Source organism: Saccostrea echinata, unplaced genomic scaffold (genome assembly GCF_033153115.1).
Source record: "Saccostrea echinata isolate AGI-Se365-2 ecotype Australia unplaced genomic scaffold, CSIRO_AGI_Sech_v1 ptg000056l, whole genome shotgun sequence".
In the NCBI taxonomy this organism is placed as follows: domain Eukaryota; kingdom Metazoa; phylum Mollusca; class Bivalvia; order Ostreida; family Ostreidae; genus Saccostrea; species Saccostrea echinata.
Window position 1 is genome coordinate 8,666,182 of NW_026889805.1, and position 24,875 is coordinate 8,691,056.

The 24,875-nt window shown below is 34.8% G+C and overlaps 1 protein-coding gene across 1 annotated transcript; it reads right to left on the reverse strand.

Moving 5' to 3' along the window:
• Positions 1 to 244: 244 nt before the first annotated feature.
• LOC133172938 (ATP-binding cassette sub-family C member 5-like) lies at positions 245 to 23,788 on the reverse strand. Its single transcript, XM_061307792.1, has 31 exons — positions 23,568 to 23,788; positions 20,634 to 20,756; positions 20,159 to 20,323; positions 18,822 to 18,969; positions 18,586 to 18,733; positions 18,385 to 18,470; positions 18,125 to 18,298; positions 17,974 to 18,036; positions 17,809 to 17,893; positions 17,585 to 17,733; positions 17,328 to 17,435; positions 16,620 to 16,767; positions 16,440 to 16,510; positions 16,035 to 16,106; positions 15,633 to 15,757; positions 15,467 to 15,539; positions 15,004 to 15,207; positions 14,753 to 14,903; positions 14,055 to 14,195; positions 13,493 to 13,674; positions 13,181 to 13,405; positions 12,876 to 13,005; positions 11,656 to 11,938; positions 11,373 to 11,559; positions 10,993 to 11,079; positions 10,691 to 10,874; positions 10,302 to 10,461; positions 9,664 to 9,742; positions 9,462 to 9,575; positions 9,213 to 9,377; positions 245 to 410 (listed from the first exon to the last, which is right to left on the reverse strand). The coding sequence occupies exons 1-31, from the start codon at positions 23,687 to 23,689 to the stop codon at positions 312 to 314; spliced, it is 4,251 nt and encodes a 1,416-aa protein (XP_061163776.1). The 5' UTR covers positions 23,690 to 23,788; the 3' UTR covers positions 245 to 311.
• Between the last annotated feature and the right edge of the window lie 1,087 nt (positions 23,789 to 24,875).

Below are 24,875 nucleotides of genomic sequence, written 5' to 3' on the forward strand. Positions count from 1 at the left end.
TCACTTGACATACGTTGATATGTTGTAATAAGGCCTACTCCTATTAAATTGTCGAGTTTCAAATAGAAGTCATACACATATTTTACATTTCATCTTTTAGAAATCGATCTAACATTTTTTTCTCTCTCTTAAAATGCATTTACATGGTCATTCAGTGCAAAAACTAGTTACAATGATGTAACTGAACCCATTAAAATCTTAACCAATTTTATGTTACATTTACCAAGAACAACAAATTTCAAAACAGGTTTTTGACAATGTTTTATTAATGACAAAGTAAGAGTCATCATTTTAACCACAACACTATGACCTCAAGGTGACGGTGTTTTGACGGTCTGTGCTGACAGCATTGTGTTGAAGTAAGAGTTTGGATCCGACAACAAATCCTGTGGGGAACCCATCTCCATTACCTAATTAATGCAAAACTTTAATTAACTGGTCGTGCACTGATAATCATAATAAGAGAAATATAAGTATTCAACAGCCAATGTATGCACATAGTTATTAAATGTTTGTCAATTTTGACATTGCTGTCTAACAAAATTGAATTAAGGCTTTAGCAAGTAAATTTTTGAAGTGGACAGTTGTATATTGTTGCTGTTGAGTATTTATATACTATAGTTTGTCATCCTCATACTAGATAGTCATAATAGTATATTCATTGATAAAGAGTAGACAATTTGCAGATTTGACATTATAATGGTGATGAATTCAGCAAGTTCTTATGCTTGCTGAATGTTATTTTATGTACATTTTAAAACAAAATTTAAGCATAACTTCTGAAATAAAAATCAGAAATCTAATTGTTTATTTGTAAGATCTGAAATTATTATCTGTCAAGCAACAGCCTTGTTTGGATACAAACGTCATCGCTCGTTGTCTGGTTTGTGGCGTCAACGTATGGAGCACCAAGTTAACATAAACTCAAATAATTGAAGCTATCTTGAACAATTTGAAGATATTATAAGTTCATTGTATGCTCCACAACTCAGGCAAAGATTTCTTCAAATAATCGATAATATCTTCAATTCTGAATCTACTTACATATCTGCTTGCTAGGCACCCTAAGCTTAAATATTCCAAGTCAGAGATTCAATTGTCGATATCATCAATTCGTTTGATGATACTAGTAATTGAATTGTTGCTCTTTTCAATGAATTAAAGATATCAAAAGAATTGATGCGCGAATAAATCGCTCTAACAAAATCGTTGTAAAATAAAAAAAAATCTTCCATTGAATTAAACTAAAAGAGGTCAACAAATCATTTATCCCGAGGTCTTATTAATTTTTGCAAGCAATAATTCCATCACATTATTTCTCTCATCAATTGAAAAGAGCAATAATGGAATGAAATATATGGAGATAACGAACATTATTCAAGCTCAAAAGTCCATTAAACATTACAAAATAGGAGCAGAGCAAACACGGACCTCCAAAACATCAGAGGTGGGATCAGGTGCCATGGAGGAGTTAGCACCCGCCGTGTCTCCTTGTCATGATCGGGAAATAACGGAAAAATCCGTCGACAATTCAGTGTAAACAAGCATTCTGAGAGTATTGCATTAGCAATACTAGTCCCCTACCGGCAAGTGTAATCTGGTTCCCATTAAGAATTGAAAATGCCATAATTCCGTCAAAAATTAATGAAGTGGGACGAAATGCAAACTTGATCTATAACTAATCAAGGTAAAGCCACATACCAAAAATCAGTTCAATATCTACAAGCGTTTAGAAGAAAATTGCGGAAAACTATGGAAGGGAATTACCGCCAAAAGTCTATTTATCTTGCTTTTATTCTTATTCTGCCTACTTCTTTATTCTTTGTTATTATTGTAACTATATGTCACTTTATTGTTTTCATATTCGTCTTTATTACATTTCACTTTGAACTTTTTTATTCTTCATTTTGTCCTTACTTCTAATATTGCTTTATTTTTGTAAATACGTTCTTTTTTTTTAAATTTGATACAGTTTCTTTAATAAGTAATTATGATCATCTTTATTACAAATGAAAATTCAGTCACGCAAACCATGAAGCGCATTCAATGAAGACGAATACAAGTAGTGTGAATTTAATGCGGCATTATAACTAGTTGGCAGGGTGTTCGCTGCTAGTGTTGGTAAAATTAGGTACGCAAACCCGGGCCGAGGTTATTCGTGATTTTTCAATTTTCTGCCTTATATCAATCGAACCCAAATTTTCAAATGATGTATGTTATAGGTTCAGGCATGTACCCGGTGCCGTTCCCCCTTAAAGCTGGCTAGATGGTAAGACTTCCCCCGGAAGACTAGCTATATAGTGAGACTTCTCCAGGGGAAGTCTCACTATATAGCCAGTCTTCCGGGGGAAAGTCTCATTATATAGCCAGTCTTCCGGGAGAAAATCTCACTATACGAGGGGTTATCAAAAAGTTCGTGGACTGACGCGATATAATTAATGATATGTAGTCTTTGCTTACAAAATTTATGCGGAACATAAAACAACAAAAGTTTAAGAAATGTTGAAAATTTTAGCTTAATAAGTTGATAATTTGCCAAATTATTCTAAAATTAAAAAGACTTCATGTGATCACCCGGCGCTGTCGCCGTTTAGTGTCATGACGTCCGCATAACGTCATTGTTTCTTAATGTCCCCTCTCTCTACCTCATACACTTATCTTGATGAGATTACCTGGAGTTAAGTAAGGACTTAAACCCGTCTTATTTATATGAATTTACAATGTCATGAGCAGCTGTTTTCAATGCATATAATATTGTAAATGGATCTTTATATGGGGAAAGATCCTCACTTGATTATGCCAGAATACTTAAGCTTGTTGGAGTTCAATTTCTACCACACATGATCAACGTCACTTTTCGACGTGACTGAATTTTGACACCCTGACTACAAATCGACACTAACTGTGCATATTTCATCTCTCTGAATCTTTTGGGCATTAAAAAACAAGTACTCTGGATGCATTTTATTTTTCTGTAGCCAGTTTAAACATTTTTTAGGTCAATACCAGTTTTTCCAGGACCGAAACTCTATAGAGTGTTTGGAAAAGAAACCCCTCCCCCCTTTTGACGTTATTTTCAAGCCCATAATTGTTTGGACACTCCATATAAAATTTACGATAAAATTTCATAGAAATTACAGAATGGGGTAAAAATTGCAAATTTTACTGAACAAATGTGTCGTACCACATGCCTGAATTAACGAATTTTTTTGATGACAAATACTCATATTTAAAGAGTTTTTCTCAGTTACACTCAGGTAGAAAAAAAACGTCATATTAGAGGTTGCGCCGCCTGGACATACTTCTGCTTACAAAAACACTAACATTTTATTAAAAAGTAAAAATTATGATTTATGGTTTATTCCATAGATAGAAAAGATGATGCTAACTAAATGTGTAAAAATTCATTGATGTAACTAAAGCGGTTTTAATTTTATGACGCTAGTCCACGAACTTTTTGATAACCCCTCGTATAGTCAGTCTTCCCCCTTCATAGCGAAACTTCCCCCTTTAATTTAGTTTCCAAATTTTTTTTTATTGTAAAACAATGTTTTTATACTAACGTTTTCAGTGTTTGGATAAAAGTTCTCCGTCCTATATGAATGAATAAATAAATATATGAATAAATAATTAAAACATTTTAATAGTGATTTTTATAATTAAAACATCTTAACCATGCAGGTAAACATAGGTAAACTGCACGTTTCTACGGGTAATGACCTATTTACTGTTAAACTAATTATATGTCTTCTCTCTTTTTTTTTTATAAGAATCGTCTCGGAACAATACAATAATCTGCTGTGCACAGTAAATTTTTAATGCGCACTTTTATATTGATTGAAACTATACATCTTTATATATATATATATATATATATATATATATATATATATATATATATATATATATATATATATATATATATATATAAGATCATTACCTAAATATGCAATATTAATACATGTATACACATCGTCGATGTAAATAAAATCCAAACCAAACACGGAAGGGGAAGTCTCACTATGGCCGTTTAGGGCGGAAGGCTCACTATATAGTCATTGCCCCCCCCCCCCCCCGGAGGGGAAGTCTTGCTATATAGCCAGACTTCCGGGGGGAAGACTCCTTATGGGGGAAGTCTCACTATATGACACGGGGGGGGGGGGGGGTGAGGGGCTGGCCACCAAACATTTTTCTAGCCATAACTTTTTACTACTGAAAATGTTCACTGAAAGTCTGGTTGCCCTCTCCCACTTCTTGTCGCAGTTTAGTCAAATAAGGGCCATGTACATAGTGATGTATGAGTAAACTTTGGTACTGAAAGAAGTTTGACCCCCCCCCCCCCCCCAATAGAATTTTCGAGTTTGAAGAATTTTCCTCTTTTTTGGTTTTTGTTAGTTTGTTCGGTTTTGTTTTGTTTTATTTGTTTGTTTGTTTTTTTTGCTTGTCAAGATTTTTAGGTAAGTTATTTTTTTTCTCTGGTTGCCTCTTTCATAGATAGAACGTTCTATCGTTAAAATGATATTGTCCTACGGACCCGGTTTAACGATAGAATTCGTTCCGTTTGTTGGCAATGTTGCAAAATGAACACGGGCGATAACTCGAACTCTGTGCATTTTCTATGAACAATCCAGAGAGTTCCGAATGTCAACATGGCGTTAAATTTGAAGCGAGGAAAAACAAGTTTGGCTTTCCAGAAAGCCTGAAATGTCATCTCTTTGGCTTCATTAATGTCACAGAATAAAAAGTGGAATGTTATATTATTTTCTCAGCTTATATTACAGGCAGTAGTATCGCTTTTGAAAAAATGGGGGGGGGGGGTGGAGGACAGAAAAAAAATCGACGATTTATCTGAACAATCTTTGACAAGGAGAAAAAGGGGCTATCCAAACTCAACATTTTCATTTCTTGGAAGGAGGGATTACAACTTTTCCGACAAAAATATTTTATATCATAATACATTCTCATGGGGTGATCTGACGTACCATACTACAACAAATGGTGGAAGAGGGGACAAGGGTGCGCCTTTTCAATGTTTGGGGGGAAAATGGAAGGGGGCGGCCCTCCTGAAGCTCCGTGTCTGTATTATTTTACCTGTTGTAAATATGCTTTTTTCATTTTAAATATATTTTGTATAATGTCTGCAAAAAAATTCTAACCACTGAGAAATATTCGTAAGAATTATTTAAAGTCATATATGGCGTATTTGTTTTTTTATAAGTTCAGACTACCTAAGTAAAAAAAAAAAATCTATTTGTTTTATTACTTTATATAAAATTAGGACTTTCCTGTAAATTACACAATTTAAATCAATCACGTTTCAAAGATATTAGAAATTAAAAACAATAACCGATTTATTTACCGATTCCGCATTTAATTAACAGACACAGTTTAATTTTTTTTTTTTAATCAATCTAACTCTGGAAACATGAAGTTATTCAAGTTCAAAATCGGTGAAAAATTTAATTTCAACGTAAAAAACATATATCATGTTAAGCTACACTCAATCTCGTATTTTTATTTTATAGCTCAGATACACCATCGATAGCTTTAACAATTGTTCCGAAAGAAGATGGATAAAAACTTAACGTTCCTTTGACTTTAGTTCTTAGCCGCCTTCTACGGCAGCAAAGAAGTTTTAAAGCGCCAACTAAAATTAATCTGAACCTGAATTAATTCCCAAGAATTTCCTTATTTTCCTTAATCGTATCCTCTGAAGTGACTTGGCCATCGAGCCACTGGGATTTGATTGATTATCGAGCCACTGGGAATATGAAGGGAAAAAATTGAGACACTCCTGCATCATGCCCTTCTGCTGCCCATGCAGATTCATGTTTTAACGCTATATTATGTATAATATACATGTAAGTACATGTATATACGCTCCTGGGAAAAAATCATGCATAGAAAGGTAATAAAATTGAAACGTTACCATTTAAAATTAAGTATTTACACACCGAAAAGAACCCCAATCTACCAACATCGATTTTATAGGCTGTTCCATGAGACACACATTTTATAATTTTGGCTTTATTTCAAGAATACGAGGAGTGATTTTTTTTTTTACCTTTTCTCATTGACAAAAAACGCAAATTAGAATTGCATAAAGAAAATGATAACAGTTGCTTTGTTTATTAATTCTTAAAATCTGAGCCAGATAAAGGAAACTGTATCTTTTCCTAAAACTTTTCTACAGGGGTAAATTTAAATAAAAAAGAATATAGTGCACACATCCGAGAAAATACTCATAATGATTCTTTATGATCTTTATTCAAATGACTGCAGCACTGAGTTACTTAAATCAGAGACATTTACGTTTCTACCTAAATTGTGCTTTTATAGGTAAAATTTCTTTTCTTCGAAATTTATTTTTTCTTTGAATAAGTTCTGTTTTATTTTTCATATATACGGCAGTAATTATCGATTGACTAAAGTGCACATAAAAGTAAAGTTTTTGCCATTGTATATATGCATTTAATGTAATTGTTATTTACTAGTAAATTTTTTCACTGTTTTCTTTCGTCAGTAAATCTTGGTTCCACGCCTTGGCTTATACATTCAATATGCCATGTTTTGTGTATTTTGATCCCCGCGCGCTGACCGTTTTACGCAATAGTCTAGATACAAAGTTTATGTATATATATAAGCCGTTAATGAAGACCCACCACCACCCAAGTGATCCTACCTCTATGTCTCTTAATGAACCCTGGTGTAGTTTTACTTTAACTTTAAGATGCACCATTTTGTTTAATAATAATAGACAGACTTTGGTCAATTTTGTTTACATCTCTATATTTAGAAATAGTGTCATCGTCAGTTCCTTTGCCAGACCACCAGCTTATCAATGGCAGCTTACACTAGGACTTTACTTCCGGTGATTCAAACTTAATGTGTCATCTCCCGAGGGAGATGACAAAAAGTTGAGAAAATAAGTTGAATTTTCGTATTTATATGGATTATTTTTTAGGTTAAAAGACATAATTATTCCACCTCAAAAAGGTTTGTTATGATTAATTTGGTAGTTATTTTCAGTGCAACTCCTTTTGTATTCTTCAAAATCATTTCGGAGTGGATCCACTCCGATTTGCTACATTGCAAGTATATGGGACGTATTCTAACTGTGGTGAGGGCTTGTCCCGAGACACAGTTAGATTATTCTAACTACCCCTTTCAAAAACAATGCTACGTCTCTAAGTTTTATCTGTATTCGCTGTAAAAATTGCCAATATTTATATTCATGTATTTATATTTTGAAAATCTCAATATATATTTTAGATTATTTTTGGCGATTTTTGATTTCCTATTTGCTAAGATGGGTAGGCAATACCAAGCCGACATTTACGTATTTTTTGCCAAACAAGACATTGACAAAATGGTTTTTTGAGTTATTCTGATGTCAAACACTGTGTGCTTACTAGAGATATTTATTTCTTTTTTGAAAAATGCTATTCCTATACAAAAAATTAATACATATTTTCAAAAAAACCGGGGGAAGTTTCTAGTATGCCTCGGTCTAGCCTGGTTCTGGCCACGCTTACCCATGACGTTCCACACTACTTTGCAGATCATTATGGGTTGGCCGAAACCAGACTAGCCCCAATCCCCAGAATCACGCGACTGAGCATGAATAGTTATTATCCTGAAATAAAGAAATGGCAGATCTGTGGAAGAATATAAAGGGGTCCTGAAAAACAACTCAATTTATAAGGGTTACTAGTAATTATCAAAATATTTAATATTTTTATTTCAATAAAACTGAAATTCAATCATCCAACAAATAACTTGAATAGAGTTATATTTTTCAGGTGACAGAAAATACACAATTATTTTGGAGTTTTCTTCATTGGTTCATTGGTTTTAATGACCCAGATTTTCTTAAAACGTGTTACATGTATTTAAAGCAACAAAAGCACACTTGATAGAAGAAATGGTTATAAATAGTTAAAAGTTAATGTTTAACATCAGAATGGTTTATAAATTTATTAGCTTTTTGTCAAAAAAAAAAGCCAACTAAAAATGTCAGCTTGATGCTGCCTTCCCATTTTACCAAAGTGGAAATCAAATATCTTCGAGAAAATCTAAAATATTGAGCATTTTGGGGAAATTTTACCGCGTATACAAAAAAACCTATAACTAATATAACTTGAAAATTTGGGTTCGATTGATAAAGTATTAAGGCAGAAAATTGGAAAAATCTCGAATAACCTCGGCCCGGGTTTGCGTACCTAATTTTACCAACACTCGCAGCGAACACCCTGTTGCTTAACGTTATAATGCCGCATTAAATTCACTCATTGTATTCGTCTTCTTTGAATGCGCTTCATGGTTTGCGTGATTGAATTTACATTGATCATAATTACTTATTAAAGAAACTGTATCAATTTAAAAGAAAAAAGAACGTATTTACAAAAATAAAGCAATATTAGAAGTAAGGACAAAATGAAGAATAAAAAAGTTCAAAGTGAAATGTAATAAAGACGAATATGAAAACAATAAAGTGACATATAGTTACAATAATAATAAAGAATAAAGAAGTAGGCAGAATAAGAATAAAAACAAGATAAATAGACTTTTGGCGGTAATTCCCTTCCATAGAAAACCCTTAAAAATTGAAAAGGCCGTAATTCCGTCAAAAATCAACGAAGCGAAACGAAATGCAAACTTGATCTGTAACTCATCAAGATACACTCACATACCAAAAATCAGCTCAATATCTGCAAGTGCTTAAGAAAAAAGTGCGGAAAACCAAGTGGGACAGACTGACAGAGGGACAAACAGACAGACAGATGGAGAGACGGACAGACAGACAGACAGACGGACGGACAGACTCAGAGGAAACCTATAGTCCCCTCCGGTTTCACCGGTAGGGGACTAATAATGGCCTAATAAAATAAATAAATATTAATGATTTCAAATAATTAAATAAATCTTCAATTATTTGAGTTTGTGTTAATGTAGTGTTCCATTTCAACGGCACTTTATATAAATATATTTGACGTTATTAAGTTGAAGAAGATAGTTATCCAGTAAATCGAGAGATCCGTGTACTTATCTTTGGCATTTTAATGTAGAATTTGTTAAAGGATAAGTTTTTAAAGGAAATGATAATTTGTTGAACAAATTTGATCAAAGTAGCGGCATAGAACAACTAAGTAGTCTTCATGTATAGATGCGTGGTTATTTATATGAAACCAGGTGCTGATGTGATGACTCACCCTTCCGGCGTCCATGATAATGATGAGATCACAATGGAGGACCGTGTTGAGGCGGTGAGCGATGGTGAGGACCGTGCAGTCTGCGAAACTCTCTCTTATCGTCTGCTGGATTTTTGCGTCTGTTGCCGTATCTATGGACGCTGTGGCCTCATCCAAGAGCAGAATCTACAAGGCATATATGTATTTTTTTTTTATAAATGTCCTTCTGTTTAAACATCATTGAAGTCCGTTGTCTGTCCAAATTCTTACCTTGTTCCTCCGTAAGATAGCCCTTGCTAAACATATCAACTGACGTTCTCCTACTGAAAAATTCTCTCCGTTTTCTTCTATCATATAATCCAACTCGTTATCAAATTGTTTAACCTAAATCAAAGAAACATTTACAGAGTTAAACAGTTTTATTTTCCTAATATTTTTGTATATTTAAAGCCTTAACTGCGAAAACACAAACCTTGTCTTTCATATGGACATCCTCCAAAGCCGCCCACATAACTTCATCGGTGTATTGGCCGAAGGGATCTAAATTATATCTGAAAAAAAACCCACTGATTTTTGATGAATTCAACACGTGGGAGTAAACATAATGGAAAACCAGAAGTCTCTGATGAGACTGTAGCTCTACTGGTTTGTACTTATAACAAAGTAAGAGAAAAGTAGCACTTGGCCTTAAAACTATGCAACAACAATAAATGGAATAATGATCCTTGGTTTAGTCTCCAAATAAAAAAACGATACAAGGATTATGTATCCTGGTGTAGTCTACTTGTGTGCCAAGTTATATTGAAATCAGACCAAAAGTGTAGGAAGAGTAGCAATTTAAAGTATTTCACAGAAATTTCTATTTTAAGTAACCATGACAACACCATTCATCAAAATCAAAAACTGATAAATACTAAATAGAATTATGTATCTTAAAGTGTCTGTGTGCCAATTTATACTGAAATCAGACCAAAATTGTAGGAGGAGTAGCATTTTGAAAACAGACGGACAGACGACGGACACCTTACTATCGTATAAGCTCTTCTGGTATCTGACCAGTAGAGTTAAAAATGGATAAGCAATTTTTATTCTATATTTATATTTACATACCGCATGGTACCAGCGAATAGGACCGGGTCCTGTGGTATGGTAGAAAGCTTGGAGCGAAGAAGATGTAGAGAGACATTGGCAATGTCTACACCATCTATGTATATGTGACCACGGGACAATTCGTTTAAGCGAAATAATGCAGCTGCTAACGATGATTTGCCTAAAACAACATACCAAAGAGACTTTATGTATCATAAACATTTTCATTAAAGGTCACATTAATTACTTTGACCAGAAAGCAAACAATTGTACCTGCTCCTGTGCGACCAACAATTCCAACTTTCTGACGCGGATGAATATCGAACCTAATTTCATTAAGAACTGGGTCTCATAAACATTTTCATTAAAGGTCACATTAATTACTTTGACCAGAAAGCAAACAATTGTACCTGCTCCTGTGCGACCAACAATTCCAACTTTCTGACGCGGATGAATATCGAACCTAATTTCATTAAGAACTGGGTCCATGTCATCGCGATATTTCATCTGAACGTTAGAGAAAATAATCCGTCCCTCGTTAGGCCAAGTTTCGGCAGGTGTGTCTGTAAATGTCTGACTCTCCGATTCCAACTTCTATGGTGTAGAATAATAAAATGCAACTTTTTTCATAGAAATCTAAAACATTCTTTATTGGGATTAAAACGAAGTAAAAGAAGGAATTTACGTGAAAATATACATGTATGTACACCACCTCATATTGGTGAAGACGTTCAATTGATGTAAATCTGGCTTCTACCTCGTTTAGAACTCTAATCATGAACTGCATAACTGATACAACCTGTGAACAAATATGACACAGGATTCTTGAGATATGGTTAGAAGAAATTCTGCTGCGAGTATAGAAGAAAACCAAGTGTACAAACACCATAAAGAAAGACTCTCTTCGTATTATGGGCAAGCTACACACGAACTTTCACCTTTAGTCTGAAAATCATTAAATGTCCCATACATATCATGGGCATGCCGACCATAGATCAGCAGGTTCTAAATGCTACAGTACTCTGAAACAAGGTAAGGTGTCAACATTAATGGCAAGAGAATAATGATATTTGGTCATGAAAATAATCGTACCTTAATACATTGTGTTAGTGCGAGGGCGGCCTGTGCAGCGTCAGTGGATGCCTTGGTGAGAATCAGCGATAAAGCTGTGGTAAGAGTGATGCACGATGCTGCGAGATCTAGTCGCAACCCAATCCAGCGCATCGCAGAATCCATTAAAAATGTGGCCACGGTAGAGACATCAGTGAAAGTTCGGATACTGAAATTGGATTCATTAATAAATAAACTTTTATTTTTATGTCCAGAATATGGATACGATGTAGAAGAATACCGACATGTAGTAGTCTCTACATACCTTTGTATGCAATTTGTTTGTTGTTGGAAGGAGACGATGGTGCTCAAACCTTGTGCTGAAGTGTTCACGTGACTAAGTAATGGCGACCGGGTTATGTTTTCAAAACGTTTGAATTGACGGACTGAGACAGAAGAAACGATTTTGAAGATGTAAAAGAAAATAGCTACTGGTACAATCGCAATACCGATCCAAGGCATAATAACAACAGCGGAGACCAGAGAGACCACAATGGATGTAGAGACTTGGAATAATGTGTCCTGAAGCTGTGGCAAGAAAACGTCAGCTAAAACGAATAGTTTGTTAATGAGAAAAATAAGAAGATATTCATGGTCATTGATAGATTTATCTAGCACCTTATCGTATAACTTTACCTCGTAATAGCCTATATTTTAATGATTCCATTAAACCACAACGTTTGAGCACCGTGAGTCACTCAGATGACTTATTGCTATGTTTTCGTCCGTCGTCGTTCGTGGTCCTTTAACACTTGAACATTGTCAGCTTTTTCTCTAGAACTACTGAACCAATTTCAACAAATATTAGCAAATAGCGTCTATAAGTAACGAGGAAGAGAAATGTAAATTTCATGGTCCCTGTTCCCCTGGGACCTGAGGCGTGGGACTAAAACCATCAAAATTAAAGGAAATCCTTAACTCCTGGACATCAAGAAGTTGAATTGTTGTCATGAATGTAATTAGCTTTGAGTCCTCTACCAAAACTTTGAAATTCATGGCCTCAGGATCAAGGTTCCTGAGTTAGGGCAGGTCTCTAATAATTATACAAGGAAAATGCATAAATTCTTTATAAAAATCTTCTCCTCTTCCCTGTATATTTATCATATAAACTTAGTGCATTGGTTATGATGAGCAAAAGTGCCTCTTTTAAAACTGTGAATTTCATACCCCCTGGGTCAGGGATTTCTAGCTTTAGGGCGGGGCACTATTGATTAAATAGTGAAAATTGCATGATTTTTAAAATATCTTTTGTGGATACAAGGGTGAACTAGGGTGCCTTTTCCAAAATTGTAAAATTTGTGGACCCTGGGAGAGGGTTTCTTGGAGGGACAACATATCTTTATTTTTCAGTTTGTTTTACTTCATACTTCTATGGATTTTTTTTACAGTATTGTATTATACTCAAGTGACAGCTAAGGCCCTTGGGCCTCTTGCTTTTTTTATAGTTCCTTAATTGACATTGGACGACTGTGTGTAGAAAAATACCTTCGTCCAAGTCCTTTGAGAAGCGATTCAGAATTCTTCCCGGTGGATTTGCATCAAAGAATCGCATTGGAGCTTTCATCACATTTGTCAAAACTTTGTCATGCAGTCTACAAGCTGCTCGAACATAATACTGAAAAAAAGAATCCAGCAGGTTCGTTAACAGCATATATTGGGATTACTTTAATTCTAATTTGTTCCTTTTTAATTGTTATAAAAAGTGAAAACAGAATTCTTGGAGTGGGGTCTAGTATAAAAAAGAATTCTTGGGAGCAGCTTAGATTTGTTGGATATATGCCAAAAATTACCGTGGCTCCAATAAACCCCTTAGCAATCATCATCAGGATGATAAGCCCCATGGATGATACGTATACTGTCAGATAAAAATCCAGTCCCGAAGACGAGTCGGAAACGTCCGATATAGTAGTATTGAAAATTGGATTTTCACTGGTAATTTTCTGGTCCGTATAATTTAATTGCAAAGAGACATTCTGGACTGTGGTTGAGTTCGAAGAATCAATGCCACTGCTTGTCTGAAATATATTCAAACTTGCATGATTTAATATACCTATTTATATGATGACAACATCTCATTGAAAAATAGGCAAAGTGAGACGTACAAAGAATGTGTTGATCCATATACTTAGCCACCAATCACTGAACACTACGGAAGCGGAAGTGAGAGTACTCCAGGAGACAACAAACATGGCCACACAAATCCCTCCCATGGCGCTGATGTAGGAGTAGTATGTTCCCCATGTTATGTCTCCTACCTGCATTTCCTCTGTCTGTGTCAACTTTCCTTTAGAACAATAAGAAAATAATTAGAAATTCTGTATTAAAAAAACACTTTCATTTCAGGCCATCTTTGAAAATATGTTTGCTTGCCCTCTCCCGACTCAGTATAAAAAGTTTGGTAGGTAGGTAGGGGGAATTATTTTTACTCAAAAACATTTGTAAATTTGAAGTTAAAATAGTTAAAAATGGGATGAGTAAACTTCTGAATGAATTGAATAAAATAAATATTAATTTCCTGGACGTAATAAAAGGGCCATTTTTGTCAGTCGGTCGGGAGAGGGCAAACAAACAATTTTTTAAAAGTGGCCTTCATTGACAAACACATAGTTTCTTTAAGAATGACAATAGGCATAACAAATTTAATATCATGTGTGCAAATGAAACCTTTGTTTGACGTGTCTTTGTGGAGCTTTCCTACTTCCGGTTTCTTGTCACTAGTTCCATTTTGTACACCATTCTCTACTTTTTTCTGTGGTGTAGATCCTTGATCCTCATCATCTTTATCTTGTTGTTTGATGCTGTCAGCTTAAAAAAGGATTTTTCAAGTTTATTATGAAATATCTTGAATTCATTTCAACTCTTCAATATACTAGCATTTAAGACATGGCATATAAAGATATAATTTTGTTTTCTAAAACAAAATGTGCCTTAATAAAATTGATGGAAATTTGAATAAAACTGTGAAAATTCGGAAACCCGTATATTTTATGACCTCTATTTCCTATCACTTAAAATAAAAGGTATGACAACGGGTTTTTGATTATGACCTATCGTATCGTTCTAGAAAAAACACCCAACATTAGGAGCCAAAGAGGGGTCTTAGCCTATCTTGTCCTTGCAAAAGATTTCCTGATAGAGTTCAAGCCAACTTTATCATCCCTATTAATGCGCCTTGTTTCCTTATTATTATATGTCAGCAATGGAGAATTTACGTTGATTTTAATGTTCCCATTCGTTAACTAAGAAATGGAGATGGTGTATATGTATTTACACTTCTACGTCAATGTTTTCCTAGCAGTGATGTGCATTACAGTAACATATTAAATAGCAATGTATTAAATGTATATGAAAACCATTCTTACAGGCTGCTCGTGAGGGGTTATCTGTTACTTGGTGGAATTGCTTCATCATTGAATCATAATATCCAGCAGAAGATATGAGGGAGTCGTGTTTCCCTCGCTCCACAAACACACCATTCTGCATGACCAAGATTTCGTCGCAGTGTTTCAGATACTGGTAAGATAATATTGTAATGAAAACCACTGTACAGCTAAAGAGTAACTGCTTGGTTTGTGTAGCTGTTATTAATTTTTATTCATTATGTCAGACTCACTTGAAGCTGATGTGTTGTAAAGATGACAGTTTTTCCGCTTAAAAATTTCTTGATACAATTGTGAAAAAGGTGACGTCCCACATGTACATCAACAGCCGACAAGACATCATCAAGAAGGTAGATGTCGCTGTCACTGTAGACTGCGCGCGCAAGACTAACTCTCTGTTTTTGTCCTCCACTGAGGTTTGTGCCTCTATCTCCTATCTACGTAATTATAACAAAAGACAAATCCTTACAAATTAATGGAAGTCCATAGATCACAAGAACATCAGAATCATCTTGTAGAACAGTATTGGAGTTAGAAACCAAAAAGTGAGAACCTTTTTATTCATATTTAGAGGGTATTTCAAATCAATGTACTTGACTTCTATACTAGTTATTAATTCCAAACATTTCCGTCAACTAGCTATATAATGATAACCAGAAATTCAACAGTTACATTACTAAAAAATAAAAGCAATACCTCTGTTTCGTCGCCATTTGGCAGTAGCAGAAGGTCTGGTTGAAGTCCACAGACAAATAAAACATTTTGGTACCTAACAAACATACATATTTACATGAAAATCAGGAAATACAGATGATCAATTTTACTTTTTACAATTCAAAAGAGCCGAAGTTTTGTTCCTCACCTCTCTTGATCGTAGGGTTTTCCAAACAGTATGTTATCTCGCAGGGTACCATTGAATATCCAGGCTTGTTGAGCAGCGTATGCAACGGATCCATTGACAGCTAGATGTCCAGAGACCATAGATATCTAAAGTTAGGACAAGAATCTAAAGTTAGGACAAGAATCTAAAGTTAGGACAAGAGTAGATGTAGAAGATGGGAAGGCTGAAGCAATTATACAAGGAAACATTCATAGTATGGTAGCATTACTTTCTTTAACAAATGGATGAGTCATTGTCAAGAATACTCGACTGAGGCAAATACGGAGACAAAGAAATTCATCTGATACCGAACGCGATTTTTTAAAAATCGGATAAAATCAAACAAATGGTTTTTCATTGCTCCTTTGTCCAAAATATACTCACTCTTCCCATAATTGATGAAATAAAGGCAGATTTACCACACCCCACTGGTCCACAGATTCCAATTAACTGGCCCTGAAGCAAGCGGAAATCTATCTAATCTTTCCAGAAACATTCATGATAATTTCAAACTAAAACAACTACCGTATATCCGGTTTTTTTCGCGTGTTGCAAATTTTGCGAAAAAAGGGTAGATTTGTACAGTTTTTATTTTGCGTAAGTTATTTTTTGCCATTTAAAAAAACAAATTAAAAAAAGGTAACGTTTTTATGGCACACAATATTCGATATAATTTCTGCGTGTTTTATTTTTTGAGAATTAAAAATGATCGCAAAAAATGCGAAAATTAGATCATCGCGAAAAAAACGGATATACGGTAATATGTACATAAAGGAAATATTTGTTTACCTTTATGCTTTTAAAAGTCATATTCTGTATATGGATAGTTTCTCTGCGTGGGTTCGCTGTAGGTGTTTTTTCTGCATAACAAAATATTCCAATTAGGGGTACAATGTATATGCAAATTATTTTCGCTCTGATAGCTATTTCACCACTATTTCAATCATTGAGAGCAAATCCTGCGTTTACCTTTCTTTTGTTTCTTGGTTTTCTTTTTGCCATCGTCATTTGTGTCTGTTGAATCCCATATGAAGGTAGCGTCTGTAATTTCTACAGCTAAAGACGGATCTGTGCATTTGTCGGAGGGTGCCTGGTACTCTTCTGCATTTAAATGGCGCTAAAAAGGAGCAAATATCAGTTGATAAAATCCTCAACCATTAACATTTTACACTACTACATAAAATAAAAACTGTCTAATCCAACACCTGTATAATCTGTTTCATTGAATTCTTTGTTAAATCCCCAATTTACTGTTTTCTGTTTTTACACAATCTCCTATGCAGAGTTGTCGTTCGTTCCTCTCTCAGACACCTCTGCAATGGGCTAGCGTCAAGATTTTTGACATAAGGTTAAAAACATTATATTCCTAGGATCATTTCAAATTAAACTAATATTTCTAGATCTACTTAGTAAATATCTACCTTAAAAGACAAACATTATTGCAGGAATTTAATTATAATGAATTAAAACAAACGCACTATTTTTCGTGCTTATCACTGTGATATACGCGAGTCAACGACAGAGGTGAATGTATGAGCCGATGGTAGAGAGTGGATTTTTCACTGTGCAATCCGACATCCTTTCTATTGTGACAACAAAAACTTTGTGTCCTATTGCATATCGGATTAGACAGGATTCACAGTACTATTTCTTTTATTTTATTATTCTTTTTCCAACCTTCATCCTTGCAAAGCTGACTTTAGATTCTCCAAGTGTCCTTGTAGCAAAAGGTATAAAAGCCACAATCACGCGTAAAAAGCTCAGGGTTCCAACAACAGAAAAAGCCTGAAAATATTTTGTTTGATAATTTAGATGGAAATATACAAGTTTTTCCTTCTTTTAAAGAAATACTTAGCATGTATTTTTTACACAACGATAAAATTAGTGCAATGACATGTAAAACAGACATTTTTTTTTATATCTTTGAAAGATACCGTTGAAGCAGAAAGTTCATTTCCTGCGGCTCTGTAAGAAGCAATGGTGGCAACAGAAGCAAGCGTCGGAGTGACTGGGATCACTGCTGTGCTGATAGAATTCAAAATGGAGGACAGAAATAGGTACTTCTTTTCCCTTTTTCGTATTTCTAAATAATTTAAAATAAGAATGGCCATTTCGTTATGGACAGTGGCACATTTGAAGGAGATGGAAATAAAAATACCTTGAATGGCCGCTTTAAATGGCTTTTCCCATGCATACATTTTTATCAGTTTCATACTGTTGATCAACTCCGTCATTTTTCGAACCTAAATGAAATGAAAATAAGATATGATATTGCCATTCAAACTGATTTGAATAGAATTCCAATTTCTTATTTTCTACTTACCCTCTTGTCCGTAAACTTTAAAGTTTTCGCTCGCAATTTTGCAACAACTGTGGTCAGTCTAGCCTATGAAATGGATATAAAATAAAGAAAACACAGAAGAATCAAGTGTGTAAAATCATTTGAAATTGAGAAGATAACGTAAAACCCTAACCTGAACAACATAACAGAAGATAAATATTCCCATGGCAGTGAAACTCCAGGGTCCCAACAAGTAATATGTGTAGATGGCGCCTATGACTACATATATAGGTAGAGCCAACAAGTATGCAAAGGTCACGTTGTTAAGGAATACGCGGTAAGCATCAGCACCAAAAATAGTGATCAGCTGTAGACAAAAGTGGAAATATTTCAATACCTCAATCAGACATCCCTAGCTCCCCCACTTTCTTAAAAAGACTTGAGATGCTTTACCTCGGATAGTTGCTTGCCTCGTACAGATTTCAACCTCAACATTTTATCAAAAGCTAATCCCAGCAAACCAGCTCTGAAACGCACACCTATAAAAATAACATGAAACAGACGATCAGTATTCATATTCAATGTCTATTATATTTACATTGATTTTTAAAATTGCCGCGCAAAGAGAAACAATTCAATTTTAAATTCAGTTACCTGTTTGGACACCAAATATGATAATAACACAAAACGACGTCGCCCTGATGATTTGACAAGCAGCCATACTAGCTACCAATCCTACCCCATACCAGAGGTCCGTCTCCTCGGACTCTAAATATTGGACGATAAGATTCAGCAAATATCCCTGTAAGTAAGGAAGTGTAAGAGGTAGCATATGTTGACAGTTACTTACGATAACATAATTAAAATACGTGTTTCATAAAATATCGTACCGATTCCAGAAAGGTTGAGACAGCATTTAAGGCAATTATGACTAAAGTGACCATGATGCGAGTCCAGGCAAACTTCAGCCAAACTCTTAAAAATGAAGCTTTCTCCGGACCTCTTTTCTCTACCTCTTCCTTCCATATTCTAGTGAGTCTGGAGTTATAAGACAAGTATTTCTCAGTTTCTATTTTGAACTGATTTGTTTGCAAGACTTAGCCCCTAAATACTCAACTTTGATTTTGTTTCATTCAAGGATTAAAAAATTATGGATCAGATATATATGTAATTTCACTACTTCATTTCCCAGTGACTAATACTTCTGATGTATGACACTGTGTCAAGTTACTGAGCAACTTTCAGACATTAACAACAAATTACTCACTTTTGAAGTGAATCTAATTAAAGGTCACAGAGTTATGACCTGGACATGTCAATAGTTCATGTCCCATTGAGCTTGGACTTTAAGAATTGACTTTGATTTAAATTCTGGTCACACCTGTAGGTCATCAGCAACAATATACTTTAAATTTTGATTTCTTTTCCAATGAAGGGCTACAGAGTTATATCCTACATACCATGTCTGTCTCATTCTTCAGTGATCTTGACTTTGAATCAAAATTATGACCTACAGGTCATGGACTATTACGTATCAAGATTAAAACTATTGAAATCAATGGCTCATGAATCAACATCAGAATTAGATTTTGTGGCAGAAAGGCAGACATACAAATTGATCAAACATTTGGGTATACCTATACAGTTAAGCAAATACTAGATAAACAAGCATTCTGAGAGTATTGCATTAGCAATAATAGTCCCCTACCGGCAAGTTTAAACTGGTTCCCGTTAAGAATTTTAAATGCCATAATTCCGTCAAAAATTAATGAAGTGGGACGAAATGCAAACTTGATCTATAACTAATCAAGGTAAAGCCACATACCAAAAATCAGCTCAATATCTACAAGCGTTTAGAAGAAAATTGCGGAAAACCCTTAAAAATTGAAAAGGCCGTAATTCCGTCAAAAATCAATGAAGCGGAACGAAATGCAAACTTGATCTGTAACTCATCAAGATACACTGACATACCAAAAATCAGCTCAATATCTGCAAGCGTTTAAGGAAAAAGTGCGGAAAACCAAGTGGGACAGACTGACAGACAGACAGAGGGACAGACAGACAGACAGACGGACGGACAGACTCAAAGGAAACCTATAGTCCCCTCTGGTTTCACCGGTAGGGGACTAATTACCAGAGTTACCTTGCATTAAAATTAACGCCTAATCTAAATGTTCTAGTATTACACCTCCATTCTGTCAAGCACTGAACATATATTAGTACAGACCTCTCTGTATTAAGGTTAGCGTTCTCCAGAGTCGAGCATGCCCAGATGTCCTCTTCCTTCAGCGCCTCTTGCCGATGACGGAAGATCTTCCAGATCAGTGGCGAGATCCATGTCATAAATACATAGGAGAAAAATCCCGCTTTATTTACGGGTATTTTACCATCTCTGTATCAAAAGACGGTGATATCGTTAAGAAAGTGAAATTGTTGAATTTACATTGGGTATGTTGTGGACCCACAAAAAGCATTATTTAAAATACGGATTGATATACTAGTAAGTGCTTAAAATTGTAATGGCAGAAGGCTACACTTTGGTTTTCTTTAAATTCAGAGTAAATTGACAGAAATCTAAGCAATCTAAGAATTCATTATTTTTACTTATTTTTGCCTTAAATGTCATGCTGAACAAACAAACAGAATCTACTTATAATTTATAAAACATTCAGCTAATTTTGAAATTTTTTTCAGTAACTTACTTGGACCGGGGTCGGAATGGCTTCAGTACTTTGAGGGCTGTGGAATACTTTCTCTGGTATGGTTCGGGACTAATACTGAAGTCTGTGTAGGAGTATGTAGGACTGTTCAGGCTATCTTCTGACCTAGAAACAGAATGTTAAGTAAATGGTAGGATACATTGTGACTTGGTAGTAACTGCAATATCGGATAAACTACTCTTTGATTTAATGTAATATAAAATATATAACCGGGTATGTGATCACCCGTAAATTGTAGGGAATGGGTCTTTATTTTTAGCTCTACTGGTCAGAGACCAGAAGAGCTTATGCGATAGTAAGGTGTCCGTCCGTCTGTCTGTCCGTCTGTAAACAATTTTTCAAAACGCTACTCCTCCTAGAGTTTTGGTCTGATATCAATATAACTTGGCACATAAGTAGACTACACTAAGATACCTAATTCTGTGTATCGGTTTTTGGTTTCAATGAACGGTGTTGACATGGTTACTAAAAATAGAAATTTCTGTGAAATACTTTCAAAATGCTACTCCTCCTACAGTTTTAATCCGATTTCAGTTTAACTTGGCAAACAGGTAAACTACACTAAGATACATAATTCTTTGAATCGATTTTTGATTTCCATGAACGGTGTTGCCCATGGTTACTAAAAACAGAAATTTATTTGAAATACCTTCAAAATGCTACTCCTCCTACACCTTTGGTCTGATTTTAGTACATGTGTATAATTTAGCACACAAGTAGACTACACTAAGATACATAATTCTCTGTACCAGTTTTGGAATTAGATGAACAATGTTGCCATGGTTACCAAAAATAGGAATTTTCTTGAAATACTTTCAAAACGCTACTCCTCCTACACTTTTTGTCTGATTTCAGTATAACGTGGCATACAAGTAGACTACACTGAGTTACATAATTGATGTTATTGATTTTTTTATTTTTGTTGAATGATGTTGCCATGGTTACTTAAATCGAAATTCTGTAAAATTCTTTTGAAAGGCTACTCCTTCTACAGTTTAAGTCTGAGAGCAATAAATCTTGCCACAAAAAGAAAATAAACCAAGGATCATTATTCTATTTATTGCTGTTGCAAAGTTTCAAGTCCAAGTGCTACTTTTATCTTCCTTTATAAGTACAACCAGTAGAGCTACAGTCTCGTCAGAAACTTCTGGTTTTTTTCTTATGCTGAAAAATACTCCAAATTGGCCAGGATATAAAATGGTGTAATGAATGCTTATCAAAATTCCCAGGATATGAGATATTGGAAGTAATATCAGTTTGGATGATGGAAAAGCTGAGAAACTTGATCACATTTCTTATATAACCATTGTATGTGAAAAGAGAAGTAAATCATTTCCTTGAAAAAAAAAGCCACCCCCATCACCACCCCCAGCCCAACAAAAGTATCAGAAGGTAACTTAAAAACTTTTTTAAATAATCAATGTAAAATCAGCAAACACTGAACAATTACCATCAGACATACTGACTTATAAATTTAACGGAGGAAACGTCAAACGTTAGAAATATACTCACAAAGTGCATGTACATGTTCATTTGTAATTGAAACATTGAAACGTATGGAAGTTATAGAGGTGGAAACAAATTGAGAAAAAATGTGACGAATTTTGAAACAGAGTTAAGGGATTACTACAATCTGATACCAGGTATTGTTTCTTGGGGATGCTGTGAAAGACTGCAAAGCTCGTATCCAAACTGATGCCGAGGCCGTTCCTATGACTGCAAAGCTTGTATCCAAACTGATGCCGAGGCCTTTCTTATGACTATAAAGCTTGTATCCAAACTCATGCCGAGACCGTTCTTATGACTGCAAAGCTGGTATCCAAACTGATGCCGAGACCGTTCTTATGACTATAAAGCTTGTATCCAAACTCATGCCGAGACTGCTCTTACGACTGCAAAGCTTGTATCAAAACTGATGCCGAGGCTGTTCTTATGCAAAAGAACAAGCATGGCCATACGTCTGATGAAAGAAAAAGGGTAAATCACCAGGGATGGTTAATAGCAAAGCAGAAAGTAGCAGAATATATTACCCAAAAACCATCCAAAATAAGCCACTGGCCTTTTTACAAGATCAGCAAGAGGACAGCTGCAGCCAAATGATGTTAAAGCTTTCTTTGCCCAAATTGAAGATAGGAATCCACATATTTCCAAAGAAGAACTTCCAGAACAAATTTGTATCAATTATATAGAGTACAATTAGTGAAACTTATCTACGAGCACGTATATATGTTAGAGACATTTCAAATCATAACTTTTACAGTCAGGGTAGACCAATAATAGCAGTTTAAATTCTTACTTAAGAAATCCCCCTTAAAAAAACTGAAATAACAAAGCTAAAATTTCCTTACTGATTTGTGGGTATATTCATTTATGCTTAGCTTAGATTAAGTTTTACCTAGGTTGAGGGCGGAGCCGCTTAAGGGATACAAAGTTTACATTGAAATATATTTGTGTATATGCATCTAAATATACAAAAATAGTCTTTGTGCATTGTGTTACCTCTAACTACTTGAGGATAAAACGAAATCTCTTTAGCTAAAAGTCACAGTTATTTTGGTATATATTTAGGATATGTCAGTATTTTTACTTCTTGTGCTGGAACATATGTCGTCCGACCGATATGGAACTAAATTTTACCTCGTGCAAAAAATATATATATATATATATATATATATATATATATATATATATATATATATATATATATATATATATATATATATATATATATATATCAGAATAAAAAATAACTATTTGGGTGTCTTAGCATTTTAAATGGGGTTCATCTGTCCGTCTGTCTGATATCGGTATATATATTGTTTACGCTTACTGTCTATGGGAATATAGTGACAGTCCCAAACTTGACTTGCTGTTCCTGACCCGTTTGTCTGTCTGTTACCTACTGTCTAAACTTACTGCTGCCAGCTGGGATCTGTAAAATCGTCCACTTCTAGACCCTCGTTGAAGTGAACCTGTCGATCCGGGTAGATACTGTAGCGCCGGAGCTGGGGCTGTGAAGAGAGACGCCTGTTTGCCATGTTTTCGTTGTTAAGTCTTGACGTTAAATTTATATTTGTGTTTTCCAGAGCGATGAGGAAATTAAGAGTCCAGTGTTACAACTATACTTTTATAAACTTGATTCACATCGACGTGTATATCCTACCAATATGACTGGAAAACCCGTAGTTGATGCAATACTGCTGTATGAGACCTTGCATTAATCTAAGAGGTAGTTCTATATCGTCAACCTGAGAGAATCGTGGTGATGAATAAAGATATGCTAACAAACCAGGAAAGCATCCCAAAATAGCGTATATTTCAAACATTTACAGCGATATGCTTCTTAAATATCCAGATTTGAGTTTTTCTTGTCTTCGATCTTTATGGAAGTTATGTAACAGTAGTAGAGTATTTATCATATTAATTTTTTTTTATTTATAGTTTCTCATCTTGTATGTTGTATAGTGAAACCGTTTTATATAATGCTCGCAATCTTTGCCTGAAAAAGTGGGAATTATTTTATCGGAGTTTTTCTCCTCAACAAATTACCAACTAATTTTACATTGCTTTCTCAGTCCAGGAGATTTGCAGACATATTGAGTGTGTACTTTTGAATCATATAGTACTTGATATCTAAAGTGAACATATTTAACTATAGATTGAGGAAGTCACACATTTCTCCTACACCAATCCAATCCCATTTCAGACATGTTCATTCATGAACTGAAGTATCTGAGACACATTTCCCGTCAGTGTCACATGCACTGAGTATTCTAGTGTCTGACTTGCTGGTTTTTATAATCAGAACAGCGGGGTCAAGGAAGGAGGGGGTGTCTGAATGACAAGCAAATACAGAAGAAATGGGGAAGACGAAAGAGGCTTTTTTCGGGAAAGGGAGTCCTTGGCGACTTAGGTATCATATGTCAAACAAGGAAAGTTTTTCCCTTTAACAAGACAAAATTGTATTTCGGTGGGAGTTGCGGTTGATTACATGTGTAGTCGGGGTTGGGTGGGGATACTTCAGTTTACAATATTTATTTTATGCAACATTGCTGTAGGAATTTCAAAAATGATAGGTGGATTTTAAAAAAGTCAAACTTATATCGTAAAATTGATAATTCATAATTTTATTTCAAAAATGAAACTGAAAAAAATTGCAGAAATATGTGATGGAAACCAGAAATTTATATACTATGGAATTCATAGATCTTACGAGGTTATGAT